This window comes from Pollachius pollachius (assembly GCF_949987615.1).
Source record: "Pollachius pollachius genome assembly, chromosome: 6".
Lineage (NCBI taxonomy): Eukaryota > Metazoa > Chordata > Actinopteri > Gadiformes > Gadidae > Pollachius > Pollachius pollachius.
Genome location: NC_136939.1, coordinates 12,954,585 through 12,971,914, shown reverse-complemented (window position 1 = coordinate 12,971,914; position 17,330 = coordinate 12,954,585). Strand labels below are relative to the sequence as shown.

Here is a 17,330-nt window from a genome sequence, read left to right as displayed (position 1 = left end):
TTACAATACTCTATCACCTTTATGTTAAACCATCTATAAAGTTTATTTTGTGTTAATAAAGGCCATAAAATAATGATTGATTGATTCAGAATGCTGTTCTGGTAGTGCATTTAGTTACACGTTATTAAGTAGGATGTAGGGTTTCTCTAGGCATCTCACTCAAGGATACCTACAGGTACAGCCATTGGCAATCAGACCCATAACCCTTTGAAGGTTATAACCTATACTGCCTCCGGTCATCTCACATAACACGTCACAAAACAGCCACGACCAACACAGTTGGTCGAAGAAAAGTCCATAAAATTTGGTGTGTCCTCCATCTAAAGCATGATCAGTTCCTCGCTAGAGTTTTTACCCCCAAGGCTATTGGTGACATTTGACACATTAAAAATAATCAATTATCTCTCCTGAAAAGACCATGACCTGGGCTGGCCCTCCTTGGAAGACCGCAGTATCTGCAACCATCACTTAATCATCCGCCGAGTTTAAGAACCTAGGACATCTGTAAAACACAATTTTTTATTTGACCTGTTGAAAGCATGAACAATATTGGTTTTCCACCATAGCTGTTTGAAAGCCTCAATCTCTCAAGTCATGAAACGGCATGATGAGGTTATCCAACTCTCATATCCTTTTACACAAGATCATCTTTATCTACTACCTCACTACTGCCTCTCCAGCATTGCAGACTTCGCCAGAGAATTGCAGAGAGCACCCTCCAGACATCTGGGATAATCACTATTATTCGTCATTAAGGGGGCGTCTATCACAAGATCTGTTCAATGAACTGATGCCGTCCAAAAATGATACCATAGCAAATATACGCACATCTTTAATTCAACACATTCATTTGCATGTAGTGTATTCTCAAACAAGTTGAAGGTTTCCATTGCCTAACATCCACAAACGTACACAACAAATGCTGTGTACGTTTGATGCATTGCAGTTAAATCTTCCCAAGGGCTGGAAGGGCCAACCAATGTGTTCCCAGTGTGCATCCCATTAAGAGTGTGGACACAGAAGTGACCACACAAAAGCGTGGTTTATAGCAAGGGCACAGATGATTGCCGCTGTTGCTTTATGTTGAGATCAAACAGAATATAAATCAATTAGATTCTGAAATATTAAGGATCAGGACAGCCTTATATATCCTTTTTATTCATCTTCAAGCAGAGAGAAAGATAATATCGGAAGTACTCAGCGTGACCATTTAAACTTACCTGTGGCAATTTATATATTTTGATTGTAAGGGAACAACCCCTACAACCCTCACCACAAGTTCCAAGCTGTGCTCGTTAGCATGCTTTGTTTTAAAGAAGGCTACAAAACTAAAGGCTACAAAGTGTTGTGGTAATCGCTTTAGAGGCTGTCAGTATGTTTCTCATTAAATGCTGGAGGATATTCTCCAGTTGCCTTGACTCTGAATTCGTAATGTCCCAAACATACAAATATTCTGCTGCAGCTCTGTCTCAATAAACGCCACAAACAACCATTAGCACCAGTGTGGTCCGGCACTGGGCCCTGTTGTTGAACCGAACGACGACCAGTAAAGTTTAAAACCATAAACAAGGGATTCTTCAAATAAGTTATTCAGCAAGTCACTGGAGGACCGCCAAGTAAACGCGTAATCACACCCACACACCAATAATACAGTATTTAACACGACTTCAAACTAAATAACAGCAGCACCGCTTCATTCTAAAACTAGCATAACTGCTAACATATAAATTATTGAACACAATATTATTATGAAAAGAGGGAAAGCAAAGTATATTCTTGGGAAGAAATCTCTAAAAAAATATAACTTTGCGACTGTTAATGAACACACAGAAAGGGAGAACTGGGTCCTTTGATCTATGCGGGCACATTTGACGATAACGAGGCAGCTGCGTCCTTCGTTCGAATAAACATTTTAAAATTCAACCAATTAGCTAATAAGCTAATCAGACAGCACATGGTCAAGGGCACAGCCTTTAAGATTTTGTTTAGTATTTTAATTTTTTTCTTATTTACCGGGCTTTTATGGAACCACATAACTTCTGGTTCTTTCACCATGTGGTCAACAATTATTTAACAAGCAAATTATTTAAATATTTAACAGCAAGTAAAGTAGAAGAGAATAACCAGAATTAGTATCCAGAATGGTTTGTTCCCGTACAAATCCTCTGTATACGTTTTCACAGGATTGATATGTAGATTGTATTTGTTTAAGGATTCACAGAATTTAAGATTACGAGTTGGAGTAGGAAACTTCATGCAGTTTGTCAAACCACTGCATAATGCCTCCATCAAATGACACAATATTGAAAAAACGTGAAAACCACTGAAGCAGCAGTATAGGGAAACAATCTTCACCTTAATCCACCTCCTCGACTCTCTGGGTCCGGCTGCCTCTGAGGAAGCCATGCAGCGGGTTTGAATAAGGATGAGGGGCAAAAACAAACAAGCTTCATGGAGTTCATGGAGCGAGCCAAACATGAAGTGAAGCAGATGAAGGCAGGTTTTCAAGGGCACGAGGGCCTCGCCCTAGCGCTCTCAGCTGAGTTGTTGGCGGACCGCAGGGGTTTGAAAACAGCTGTCAATCACCAGGCTCGGGCTGTATTTGACTCCGCGCTCCCCTGATGGTGATATCGTTCAAGATGTTGTATGGCTTGGGCTGGTCTCCGGAGCGTCAGCGTAGTCGGATCACAGGAACTTTGTTCGTGAGAAACAACATTTTTAAGAGGCTACGCCACTAGGATAACATGGCCCCTTCGTTTGTAGCTTACATGTTGTTTCGTACCATCTATTATTACATTTACAAGCCATAAATTAATTCAAATTAGGCTAAAAAGAGCAGTAGGTTGTTTTAAGATGCAGAAGTATCCAAGGACATATTGTGAAATAGAAAGGAAAAAAGTAAAAATAAAATGCACACCTTTCAGAGAATATGGAGCACAACTAAAAATAGGATTTTGCATAATTGTTGCATTCCATGAGCCCAAACAACAGATAGCCGACTGAAATACACCTGTACTGTACTGTAACAAATACAAAAATACACCTGTTTCAGGGTACAGTAGACTTTAATCTGACAACAATGTATGTCTTGCCTAAGGGGACCCTGTTGCTGTAGCTAGCTCTGTGTTAACTGCCAGGTGTTCCTCATCCCCATGATGACCAGGCACAGGTGAAACCTGCTTGTTGATTCATAGAAACCAAGAGGGGGCGGGTCAGTTTAACAGGAAGGAGAGAACCTTATCACAGCCTGTATGAGAACCAATGATTGTATTTGTGGATTAACAGTTTGACTGGCTTTCCCACCAATGGCAGCTTCTTGTGTGTGTGTGTGTGGGGGGGGTGTGTGTGTGTGTGTGTGTGTATGTGTGTGTGTGTTTGTGTGTATTTCCGTGCAGTACTGTGTGTGTGTGTGTGTGTGTGTGTGTGTGTGTGTGTGTGTGTCTGTTTGCAACTGTGTAGTCTCTCTGCATGCCCGCATTTCCCCAAGCGTGTGTGCACACCTCACTTCCTCCGATGTATCTGGTTTGTTTTGCTTTCGCATTTCCAACTGGACCTGTGTGATTTAGACCTCAGCCTCGCTCACTCCATCAGGACAGACATCCACACACATACTCACACGCACACACTCTCTCCATAGATTTTTTGCACAGACACTTAACCCCATCAATTGACTTAGGGCCACTTATTCTTCTAATGAGAGGACAGGAGGAAATTAATTCAAAAGCTGCTGACATACTTTGATGTGTGTGCATGCGCGTACGTTGGTGTGTCAAGCATGCAATTTAATGCCTCTTGCTAATAGTATTATTCAATTATAGAGAGGGTATGCTATAGTAACATGACTAATTCATGCTTCCCAGGGAGTTTTCTTTTTTGTCTTAGTGTATCTGTCCTTTTAGATCTACACATGAATATTTGCTATCCATATCACAGCCACAAAGTCCTAAAGTGCATACATCTGGGTACCTTTAAAGCACTAACCATCACATGGCTGCCTAGTGATGCTATACAGTGACTTTCTGAAGGATGAAGCTTGTGGTTGTATAAACTGCCACACTGGATCACCCGCCTCCTACCACTTAAAGATATCTTATTTTGTTTTTCCCATCATTTGGGTCTAAGGGACTTTTGATCCAGAACGCTGCAGCCGTAATCCGTGAAAAAGGGATTCAATGTAATCCTTTGAGGCAGTAGTACCCCTTGTATGAACGTCCTCTTAAAGTGCTTGTTTTTTCCACTGACAGATTTGGATTGTTATTATAAGCGTCTGACAACTTTATGGAAATGATCCCTACAGAGAAATGCAACTTTTTACTTTACCCTTCGCTTGATCAGGTCTATTTGTGGTTGTGTCTAACCAAGTTTAGCTCAAGGGGACGGCTTGCTCAGAAATCCCTCGCTCTGAAAAGCTCAGTTATTGCAGGAAATCTCAACTGTTCTCCACCCAATTCCTTTCGATAACAACACGCTAGGCTTTCTGGAGTCCGACACAACAACACTTACCAGCGCTCCTCTCCCCACCTCTCAGTTAGGTGTTTTCCGTTATCTTGCTGCAACAACTCAACTCTCGAGATTTCCGAGCAGGAATTCTCCTTGAGTGAGACTTGGTCAGGCAATTATAAAAAACATCTCAGCCTGTCAGTGACATTCATTGACAGGGCGCTATTGCCCCAAAGGGTTACATTGCAGCCCGTTTCGCGGATTATGTCTGCAGTTATCGCGCTATACTGGACCAATTTCAAAACTTGTCATCATTAGTCGCTTGTACCCAAAATGATGGCAAGATAGGGTCTAGCTTGAAAAATCCTGACGCTTTCCTTTATACACAACTAACACACTGTAGTCTAGGAGCTGGTGACACAACAGCAAACTTGTACTATTAAACTATGCAGGCACCAAGATAGAACATAATTGACAGCTATGCCCCACTGAGATTAGAAGATAGATGGCTTGTGTTCTGTTTTCTGTCTTGTGTGTGTGTGTGGTGTGTGCGAGTGTTGTCAGTGGGCGTTCTCGCAGGAGGTTTTTCTAATACTTCTACAATAGCTGCAGGGTACAATGGTAACCTGCCATGCACTAGAGTGTTCTGTCAAGTAATCAAATCCACACTGTGTGTATATGTGTGGGTCTGCATGTGTTTGCATGTGAATACACACATAATACAGAAGAGGATGCATTTCTGTGTGAGTGTGTGTGTGTGTGTGTGTGTGTGTATGTGTGTGTGTGTGTCTGTTTGTATGTGTGTGTATGGTATTCTTTACTGACAGTGCAGAACAGTTGGAACCAAGAGAATAGACTGTCAGCACTGCAGAGGGCTTGGGCTATAGTTAGACGGACAGAGAGAAAGACAGACAGCTAGAGAGATGGATGGGGAGATAGATGGAAGGATGGATGGAGAAAGGGGTAAAAGAGAGGAAGGAGTGCAAGGAGGAGACACAGAGGGTGAAATAAACAAGACACAAGGGTGGTCACCCATGCGCAAAAGAGCAGAAAGGATGAAATGGAGAGCGGGAGAGACAGAGATGGAGACAGAAACAGTGACAGAGAGACAGAGCGAGAGAGGGAGAGGCTTGCCGGCTGTAGACCAGAGGTGACACCAACTCTTTCCCATTTTTTTGACCTCCTGTCTTTTTCCTCGGATTCAGTTCTCTCTTGTGCCTGCCAAACATGGCCGTCGTACACACACGTTGAAACACAAGCACAGGTTCAAAGGAAAGTGCAGTAAGGTTTATTGATTAGTATAATAAGGGGCTGTTGAGGGATATCAGAGAGGTGTCCTGGTATGGACGAACATATGCCCTCGCCCCTACTTATATCTGAGTTTCCTGACGATTAAAGCATCTGCTAAATATAATTCAATATTAGTGGAGTGGATTCAACTACAAATTGATTTAATATTAATTTAATTTCAGAAGATTCCCCGATACCCTAAAAAATGTGTTTAGTGTAACTTCAAATTCACTTTGTCCCACTAATCGACAATAATATTTGGAATTTCGCCGTATTGAACAAGTGAAAAATGTGTCCCAGCTTATATTTATTTGTGTTTGCATTTGCACGTGTATATCCTTGGGGATGGAGTGAGATGTCATAAAAGTGACACCCTGGTTGAATTACATTCCTGGGCCAAGATGCAACGATGTGTTTGGATATCAATCATCCTGTAAAGTCCTTTTATTTGGGACTTTTCTCTCCCTGGACTGAACACTAAAAACGATTTGATTAAACCAATGGGGGAAAAAATAAAAGAAATAATCTCCTGCCAAACATATTGGTGTACAGCTGTGTCATTTGATTAGTCAAATGTCAGAAGGGCTCTTGTACCGTCATTTCCTAAAAGCCCAGGTAGCAGTGTTTGAATAAATAACCTTTTCTTAATGTATCATCAATGTATCACTATTTACAGCTTGTCATTGGCTATAAGAATCAAGTTAAATCAAACTGAAAACGTGGACATAGAAATGTACAGTAAAACACAAGTGAAACCCATTGCCATTCAATGGAAGGATTATCATTTGTTGTCAAATATACTATACAATATTAACCTTTTTTAATGTAACATATTTTATCCTCCAAACCACAGCCATGTCTTCAGGTTGAAGCAACACAATTTGAAGGATTAGGTGTAGAAAGATTGGATTATATATTGAATTCATTTTCTTGACATTCCCATTTAAATAGTGCTATTGACAAAACTCTTTGCAAACTCTAGGGTAGCTTTTTCAAATGTCACTAGGTAGGAGTGACATTTTTAGATCCATAAAATGGCGGCTTCATCACTATCAGCTGACTTGATTGTTGTCACCATGACACCAATAACCATGTTGCCAGCAAACAGTCACTTATCACATGTGGATAGCGAACAGTATCTCTGTTAAATTATTCGCTGCTGTTTCATTGCTTTATACAGATATTTCCCATAACAATTCGTCTTCGGTGCTCCACTATAGGCTAGTGTTCTAACATTGTTCCATGCACCAGAGGTTTAGTGTGTTGACTGCCAAGGAAAATATGGAGGCCTATATACATTAAGTGCTCATGAGCCGGTACAGAAGGCATCCGCTGAGAAACTGCATACATAATATCTGCTTACAGCATTGTGTAGTTTTGTTTTGTACGCATTGGCTGCTTCACGGACATGAGAAGATGACTTACAAACCCTTTCGCTTTTAAGAACTAAGACAAATCCTATGGAATTCCACCCACGACCATGCAACACTGCAAATGCGGGTAACATCATTGCAATGTTCACACTGCAGCAGTAGCCTACTGTTGGTCTCATTAGCGGAAAAAAAAAGAAAAATCAGTTATTTGTGATTGTGACTTGGTATCAAATGCCAAGCCGTATCTATACAATGGCGGTGGCCCTGAATTTCTTCTTGTTAATGTGATAGAAAATGTCAGCGACCCTCCAGAGAACACCCTGATCCGCCCCCTCCATCCCCTCTCAACTCCCTTGCCGTAGCTCAGGGGACGTTGGTACCAGGTGAGCCCAGGCTGGCACTTCCTGATTAGTGACACCTGGGTAATGAAGTCCTGTCTCCTGCACCAGAGACATCAGCAAATTGCGGTGGAACTCCTGCAAGGAAGATAAAAACTACAAACCTAGGCACCACAGACGGCTGTGAGTCTGCTTTCGTGTTCTTGTGATCTACTTCGTTTCTCTGGGATAAAAAAAATAAAAGAATAAAAAGAAATCCATCTCCCATCCCTCAAAACAAATCTATTTCCACTCCACTGTGCTGTGAAATTTCACGAAAGCCACCCAATTAATTTCCCGCCGCTGGTATGTCAATCGTAGCGCGGGGATGGGCGCTCGCTGCTGCGGACATGTCGGGATGAGCTTGTGAGACGCATGTCCGGGCCAGCGCCGGAAGATAAACCAGAGCTCCAGTAATCCATTTGGAGAACATATTTGTTGCCTTCCTTTCCTCGACGGCGTGATCCACGCAATTTCACGCCGTTTTTTTATTTTTCGGCACTGAAACGAAGCGATAGGGAAAACGATTTTTGAGGCCAAAATCGGACAGGGGTCGGTCGTTTCTCCTTGAACTAGGATTATGTGTATGAACAACAAAAAGACTGTATGGATAAAATATAAATGACTTGACGTCCCCGGAGGGAGTGGATTACCTGGAGGAGATTTATTTTTTTTCTTGCTCGACGGAAATGCTCGTCTACAATATGAGATAAGGCCCCAAGTCTTGAATGTAATATTGGACTGTCGCGAAAAAAGAATAATAATCAGATTTACAGTGTGATATTTAGTCTATATCTTTGTGTGGGCAACACAATTATTCATAGAAACAACTTGTAGTCTGTTGAGCAGCTGGTGGAGTCCAGAAATGATTGCATTTACATTGAATTCAAAACAGAAGTCATAACAAGAGCTATATTTACATGGTGAGTTGTCCTCAACACGAGGGAGGAGGTTGGGGGGGGGGGGGACAGACGTTATCTCCGCCTGCGGGGACACTCCCGTGCGGGCGTCCAAACAGGAGGCCTCTTGTTACGTCCCATCAGGTCACTGTGACAGCGAGCCGAGGAGAGGATGTGAGTCGCATGGATCAGACAGCGTTGTCCCACTGTCGCCTTCAATGTTGCTCCGTTTGTTTTGTTTTCGTCCCTTATTTTCTTTGTTTTTTTTCGTAACTCCATTTTTAGCAAAGCATTCTTTCCCCCCTTCTTTAGTTTTTGTCCTTTTTGGTGTCCAAGAGAAGCGATGCCAGCCTCTGTCCGATTCAATGAGTGGCATTAAAAACAACATTGTGTGAGGCTGTCTGGTGGACTTCAGCTCTTTTATTTTTATTTCGCGGCATATATATACAAGAGAGCCTGGAGGAAGACCCACACAGGTTTGAAAGGCCAATCGTAAATCCCGGACGGTGCTTAACCTGTGATTGGGCGGATGGCACTTGAGAGTAGAAGGGCAGAACTGGCTGCAACCTCAAATCCCAATGCAAATGAAAAAAAGAAAAATCTAAACAGGTCAAATAAATGTATTGGGTTAGACTATATTAACTGTATATGTGTTGTTGCCTTCACATTTGTTGCATATAAGAGAGAAAAATAAAAACTGTGTAGCGTGTTACACAGTTTTTAGGCTGTCAAAATCTAAGGTAAGAGGTCTAGGAATAGATGCAAAGAAAAAACAAAATATCAAAGTACAAGAGAGTAATCAGTGTCTGCATCAACAAACCTACACCTCTGCTGAGCTGCGAAAGGGGCACAAATTGCTGCCATTAAAAGTGTAGCATTGGCCCACACACAAACAACACCCCACACAGGAACAATTAGTGAGTGGTTGTGTGAAGGAAACAAACTGATGTCAGGTGCTATGAGAACGGCCACCAACAAGCGCAGCCCCTTGGCAGAGACTACATGGAAACAATGATCAATGATGTGCTTCAGTGACTTGGGTGTGAGTCTCGGTCTGGTGAGGCGTCTGTGTACAATACCTCCTGTGGTCTGCTTGAGTCCATTACTCACCCGCGCCGAAAAAACAACTTTGAATTGCTTTGATAACCAGGTCACAGTATGGAGTTTCATAAGCTGCATTGGGATTCTCTGTATAAGTCTGAATAATGTTGCTCACAAGTAACAAGTGCTCACAAGTAACCCCATCAGTAAAGACTGATGGGGATGATTAGTTTTTACAATGTGGGCCAAATTTGTCTAAAACTCAATATGTGGTCATGTGATCTTAGTCTGATCCATGCAATCAAATTCCATGTTTTTTTTAACAGGCCACCATATCTGCACCAATATCAATATCAATCAATATCGGCACAGACCGTTCGGCAATTGACCCATTTAGCCATCTCATCCTGAACAAACTTGAATTACTATCCAAACACCCCTTCATCCATTTAAATCTCGCCTGTTTCAAACTTAAAAAAAAATGCAAAAGCGGTGGGAATTTTTCTTATTTTTTAAAGGCATTAAGCCTTTCCGGCTGAATAGTGTCAAAAGTTGGTGTTTGCGCTCACTGATAACATTTGTTGGGAGTTTGTACCACTGTGCACCATCCCTTCCAAGATGCATCAGCAGGAGAGACAAAGCCAGATAAACGCTCCTCTGTTCCGTCAACCTATTATAATGGCAACAGAAAGGCTTCACTGTGCCCAGAAGTAAGTTTAATGACTTGTGTAAGAAGTCTTTAGATGTTTGCACCATCTGTTTGGATAAGCAAAATGAACAGAGGAGGGGAGGCAGTGGACTGAGGCAAGGGAATAAACTGTGAGACGCACAAGAGAATAGGACATAGATATAGACTGGTAGAGAGAGGGAGAGAGAGAGAGAGAGACTGAGAGCGAGAGAGAGAGAGAGAGAGAGAGAGAGAGAGAGAGAGAGAGAGGGAGAGAGGGAGCGAAAGTCAAAGAGACATAGAGAGGGTGAGATGGAGGGAAGGAAGGAGAGATGGAGAGAGACAGGGTGAGAGAGATGGAGAGAGTCTGAGAAAAAGAGATTAAAAGATCAAAGTTTGCTTTTCCATAATGGTTTCATAAGCATAGCAGTTTATCAAACCTCTTCCTGAAGGGTAACTTGATACCCTCAAAAGGTAGAGATCAATTCCCGGCCCTGTTTGCTTTTCATTTCCAGAGAGGAGACGTCATTGCTTGTCAATAACTCTTGTCTCTGAGCATAGAAGTCTCCCTGCAAATGATTTCAGTGCTGCAGTATTCTTAAGATAAAACCTACACTCTGCAAGATGCTACAATCCGTACATGCTCAATTAATTTAATAGTAAATACTACTCTTCCGGTTTCCAATATTTCCAAGAAGAAATATTATTTAAAAGTGTGCATTGTTGCACTCCTCTCAAAACATAAGATAGCATAAGGTCCCTCTCAATGCAGTGATCCATAGGGCCATAAATAATAGAGAGGAGGAGTCCTGGGCCTGTTATTGTTTCTAATATGTCAACCAGCTTACCTTTGGCGGGTTGGAAGCCTGTTGTAACATAGTCGGCTCATAGACCTTCAACCAACATAGGAATATGCTGACCGACACATCTGAAGTCTTCACACATGGCTCATGAATACACACATACACACACACACACCTACACACACAGACACAACGCAAACACACACACCCTAATAGCCTATAAATCCACAGGGTGGGTGGAATTAATATCCAAAGACAAATATTTTGGAAAAGCGTGCTCGTTTTTCACTCTGAAAGCACAGAGCATATGGTCGGCATTAGGGGAAACTGGAGACTTTTGCACAAGAAAGCCTTCTCTCCCCCAACACCAGGAGGAAAGAGCACAGTTCCTGCCCTCAATCTAGAACGCTGCTCAAATAGTCGCAGCTGCAGAGCAACCCGCGGTTTACCAGGTAATGGGGTAATGAAACTGCAAACACACAAGGTGTTCTTTATAAAGCGACAGTCTCAAAATAGACAGGAAAAAAGTGTATCCGTCGCAATTGTAGTTTGAGTTCTAGCAAGAGTTTGGCTCCCAGGAAGTCACAGAAGAGTGACTTTTATGTTTCCCTTTTATACCATCAGTGTCGTGTCTTGAAAAGTTTGCATTTCTAAATTAAGTTTGTAAATATGTTGTGTCCCTTTGATGATGTTTGTGTATGAACTGCCTAAAATGACCTTCGGTGATTGACTAAGATGTATTGTCATTTGGTGTATATGCTGCAGTGCACTATAAACAGTTTCGGTTGCTGTTTGGTGCAATCGGTGCAAATGATGAATTGGTATTGTTTGTTAAAACAAGATGAAACAGCAGGAAACCTAATGGGAACTAACGACCAAAAAGGCTCAAGACTCATTGTATTTTGTGTATTTTTTGTTGTATTTCTGTGATGAGAGACTGACAGATAGGTGAATGGACAGGCAGGGTGACAAATGGAGCCAAAGCGGCTTATTATTACAGTGTTCTTGTAACAGGGTAATCACACATGTAATATGCAACATTAGAACCTGTAACAGCATGCACTTAATATATCACAACGTTGTGGTACGACCAAAGGATATCTCTATGCCTACCCTAGAGTGGACCTCACTTTCTCCCTTAGTCCTGACCTTGACCCCTTACTCTAACCGCACTTTGTAGTGACATGCTGTGTCATAACGTTCTTTCAGATTAGGTATACACACGGTTACACGTTGTCACATTGCTTATTACACACTTGTGTACTTACTTACCGTATCAGGGCACTCTAGTGTAAGGTTTAACTAGAAAGAGGGACGGGAGAGGGACGGAAGATGAGAGAGAGGGAGAGAGAGAGGGAGACGGGCTGGTGTTAGGGTGAGTGTGGGTGGATGGGTGGGTGTCACAATGATGGTAGTCAGCTGGCTGAAGGTCAGGGGGTTGTTTCCCCCACTGTGCTGCGCTCAGCTCATTAAACCTCACCCTTTTACAGATGCCTTTGCAATGTGTACGTGCAAACATACCCACGTACATACACGCAAGTACGCACGCGCACGCACGCACGCACACACACACACACACACACACACACACACACACACACACACACACACAGTCCTGTGTCCCAGTGATGCAGGCTGAAACCATGTCCTGACAACAAGCACAAACTCCTCCTGCACTAACTCCAGTAACATGGCACATTAATGTACACATCCACCAGGAACACTAATAAAACAAGTAATCACCCCAGCCCAGAGCCAACACCTGCTGGGGTACAACACACACAGACACACCAACACAAACACAAACACACACCAACACAAGCAGCATGGAGTGTGTAGGCACTACATGAGTGACTGTGAGCGCTCCAGATGAGAATGGAAACATGAAATGCTCATTGAGATGAGGAAACACTGCAAACTTAGTAAAGCTCACCTGCTTTAATGAGCTGTCTGATTTATATTAGCGTTGACTCACTCTCCTACTCTCTCGCTCACTCACTTACTTATTCACCAGCTCACTCGCCTACTCACTCCCCCACTCAATCATTCCACTACTCACTCGCTCACTCTCTCAGTCACTCACCATCTAAAGGTTATGTGAGTGAGTGAGTCAAACATAAAAGGCATTCCCACGGGCAGAAATATGACCTAAATGGAGAAAAACTTCATTGTCTCTCAATATTTATCGTGGGATATACAATATACATCAACGAAATTCCTTCTCAACAATAACTCAAAGGGCAATTCAATCTGGAGTAGGAATGCTCCTAAGAACAGCACCTTTCTCAAGGAACCAAAACCTTCTTTTATTGGGTTTCTTGCGCTGCGATCCTGTTATTTACCACCAGATAAAAACAGCACGGAGAAATTCAATCACTCCATTTATGTCGAGCATGCTTCCTTTCCTCTGTGCATAAAACCATCATGTCAGTATCATGGGGGCTCGTGATTGGTTCATTGACCAGGAAGTGCTAGAGGTTTTTAATGACAGATCCAATGACGCGGCGGGCACCTGAGTGAGACGCTGGCAAGCAGGCTGCACCACGGTGAGGGGGCCCAAGGTGAACACTGGCTGACTTTAAGGGGAGGTGGCGTCCATGTGTGTGTGTGTGTGTGTGTGTGTGTGTGTGTGTGTGTGTGTGTGTGTGTGTGTGTGTGTGTGTGTGTGTGTGGTGTGTGGGATGGAAAAAGCAAGCCAGCGCTTTTCTGGCAAAGTAACCATTCCTATTGCCCCCCCCCCCCTTCTCACCCGAGTCCAATGAAAAACTGTATACCTTATCATAGCCCCCCCCCCCCCTGTTACTGTCAAAGTCACCTACGAGACTGAGGCTGACACAGAGGGAGAGGGATGCAGAGAGAGAAGGCGAGAGAGAGAGAGAGAGAGAGAGAGAGAGAGAGATACAGAAGGAGAGAGAGAGAGATGCAAACAAAGAGAGAGATGCAGAAAGATGTGGAGTGAGATGCAGAGAGAGAGCGAGATTTGCAGAGAGAAAGAGAGGGAGTTGCAGAGAGAAAGAGAGACAGAGAGAAAGAGAGAGAGATGCAGCTAAAGATGCAGAGCGAGAGAGAGAGAGAGCGAGAGAGAGAGAGAGAGAGAGAGAGAGAGAGAGAGAGAGAGAGAGAGAGAGAGAGAGAGAGAGAGAGAAAGAGAGAGAGAGAGAGAGAGACCGAGCGGGATAGGGGGAGAATGGAGAGGGAACAAGCTATTTGAGTCGGTCTTGCTGCAAGATGTCAAATCCTAACCCCTGGCACTGGACGCTTCTGTCATCTCCCCACTTGACAGATCCTTCGGCCCGCCTGTGGTAATATACGCTACTTAAAGAGATGAGCGGTGGACAGATATGGTGCACAAGCAGTGTTGTACATGATGACCAATCAGATAAAGGCACAGAGAGGAGCAGGGTAGAGGCACTGTATGCACGGTCAACACAATATAGGTATCCCTCTGTCTGTAATCGTTTTAGTGTCTTGGGTTGGGTGTTGGTTAATGGAAGATGGATACGTTTGTTTTTTCCGTTTGTATATACTGTAGCCTGCTTTAAGGTAACTTTCTGTATTTATGTATTATTCACTAAAATCATTGTCGTTTTTTTGTATGTATAATGTTTGTCTGCTACGGCTGCAGCATGGGGGAAAGCACAAGCTAAATTCTCCACCTTGTGGGAGAATAAAGTTGATCTTGAACCGGCCGATACCCAACTCCTATCTACGTCAATGGATGCTCTGCACTGTATAAATACCTAAGTACGAGCCTTGTTATTCCACTGGAGACTTAGCCTTCTGGAGAACTGTAATGTTCTCAGTGTATCACAGGAGAGAATCAGAAAAAGAGGGAGGGGGTTGGAGGGAGGGAAGGGTGGATCATAAAGGTCACAATATAACTCTAAAAATAGTTTGTGTGCGCAAAGTGACAAGTCAATGAGTGGGAAAGACAAAGAGGAGGATGTATTGTTTGTGTGCGTGTGTGAGTTTGTGCGTATGTGTGTGCGTGTGTCTGTTTGAGTACGATTGAGTGTGTGTGTGTGTATATATGTGTGTGTGTGTGTGTGTTCGTGTGTATTTGCGTATGTGTGTGTGTGAGTATTTTTGTGTATGAAAAAGTGCGAAAGTCCTCCCCAGAGGTGTCATGACACCTTTATCTTTCTTTGAATCTTTATCCTACCAGTCAGTGAGTGCCAAGGACAATTAGCCAAACCCATTATTTCCATTAAAGCTAATTTGACGTATAGATTTCAAAGGGTGTAGGAAGGAAAAGCATCATATTTAAGAATGAGAAGAATGAGAAACGATATTCACTAAAGTTCTGCCACTTTACCAAGGTCACTGATGCTGGAAGGTTGTGGATGATAGAAACGTTCCCACTACTAGCATTGGCCCTCGGAAAAGTAAGCAACTTTACACAAAGGGAAAAACGACCCCTGAGGTTAAGCTGACATGGCACATGACTCTACAGCCGAACTCCTCGCTGTATCAGAAGAGCCAGACATGTCACTGACTGCGACACAACGACTGCTCTTGCAAAGCATCACGTAAACCACGTCAGATGTAATCAGTCCTATTAAATGTCATTCATTACTGAGCGCATGTTAGTTTGAATGACGAGAAGCGATGGAGGGGATGTGGAAGATAGATGAATAGATCATAACGAACGCTCTCTCTCCGCCATGGTCCGTCAAACTTGCCTACACCGTCCAACTAATCCCTCTCTACCTTATAGCGCTTAGGCTTGGACAGGGTCACATGGTTCCCCGAGCCAATCGGATACAGACGTGGTCGGTGCTTTCTAACCCCAAAGGTTGTTAGAAGAAGGTTGTCTTTGGCTCGGCCCCATCTTGTGTCTCCAGATGATTGATCTGTCTCTAATTATGTGTTGGGGGGGGGGGGGGGGGGGGGGGATAGTTGATCAATAGGCTTGGGCTTCACCAAGGCAACCACATGGGCCCTGGGTTTACTAGGGTGGCAATAGGAATGGATGTAGAAGCAATATGTAAATTATAATAATCTGTACAATCTGAATATGGATTGTTTTTACATACCACTGACTGAACTAAGTGAAAGAATCGAGTGAAATGTTTAAAATGATTATTAAAGCCTAAAAATAACTGAGTTAATAATTTGAATTAATTAACAAAATATGCATAAAGAGACCCAAGAAGAAAACACTTCACCCTACTTGTTGTCAGATCCAGATATGAAAAGATACTAATGAATAGGATTTCGCTTTGGGATTTTTAAATCTGCTTGAAAAAGTTAAAATGTGAGGCAATTGTTGATGAGTAGCTATTCTGGGTTCATCTTAGGTAGGTACATCTTCAGATAGCCTACTAGTTATTTTCCACAGGAGCCATGTGTTAGCTGTCTGAAAAACTTATCATCAATCTCTGATTTTGGTCGATAGAGACACTATTCTAATCGATCCTTTTAAGGCAAATGCAGACTCACTCAAAGCGTGTGAAAAGTACACCGATTGGACCACCTCGCTCAAAGAGTAACTTTCTGGAGATTAATTTATGAAGCAGCATATAATGTATGTGTTCATTTTGCATTCACAACTTGTCAGCAATATTTATGGCATTAAGTTATTCATAAAGAAGGAAAGGAGGGAAGAAGGGAAGAAAGACAGAGAAAAAAGGAAAGACAGAACGAAAGTAAGAGAGAAAGAGAGAAAGAAAGAAAGTAAGAAAGAAAGCAAGAAAAAGACAGAAATAATCTCTCAAACATCAGCATAGGAATGTAACATGACTTTAACTCACCTAAAAACGGAATGGCCAATAAGCTCGTCATCGCAGCATCCAACAAAGACAATCCGTCGCTCACTATCCCAAAGCTATGGCTATCTTCTTTCTCTTTACTTCTCTAGGTCGACTTCACAGTGACTACAGTATGACCTTAAAGAGGATCGACTTCTATAAAGCATGTCTCAGGCACGCCGTGGCAATATTCGGGTTCCCCCCCTCTCTTTCTGTTCATTCATAAAGACCCCCGCATCCCGGGTTTAGAATCGCCAGCAGCAATGATGTTCAAGCTCTTCTCGGCTTCACCGTGGATTCGTGTCTGGGGGTCCTGGGCTGTTCCTGGTGTTCCTGGAATCCACACGCAGCCTCTACGTCTGAGCTGCGCCCGGGACATGCGTTGCAAAAAGGAGGAGGTGCAAGGTGTGCGCGCATGCAGCACCTTGTACAGTAACAGCTCGGGACTACTGCTTGTAGCCTCGCGACGCTGCTGCTGCTGCTGCCGGCGGAGGAGGAGGAGGAGGAGGAGGAGGAGGAGGAGGAGGAGGAGGAGGATTGGGAGGTGGATGCCAGTGCGTTCTCATACGGGACAAGCATAATGATCGCGTCTGCTGGTCCCAGGTAGTAGCGTATAATCTATCGCAGAGGATAACAAGATTCACGACGTGTTTTTTTAGTGCACATGAGTTATCTCACGAGAATGTGGGA

The 17,330-nt window shown here is 43.1% G+C and overlaps 1 protein-coding gene across 1 annotated transcript in view; it reads right to left on the bottom strand.

Annotated features, from left to right (window-relative positions):
• clmpa (CXADR like membrane protein a) overlaps positions 1-16,711 on the bottom strand; it is a gene marked incomplete at its 3' end in the record, with an annotated part of 59,400 nt that extends 42,689 nt beyond the window's left edge. Inside the window, exon 1 of the mRNA XM_079737796.1 lies at positions 16,644-16,711. Within this exon, the coding sequence (XP_079593922.1) occupies positions 16,644-16,674 (31 nt within the window). The 5' untranslated portion in view covers positions 16,675-16,711. The remainder of the gene's footprint in view (positions 1-16,643) is intronic.
• Positions 16,712-17,330: the final 619 nt, after the last annotated feature.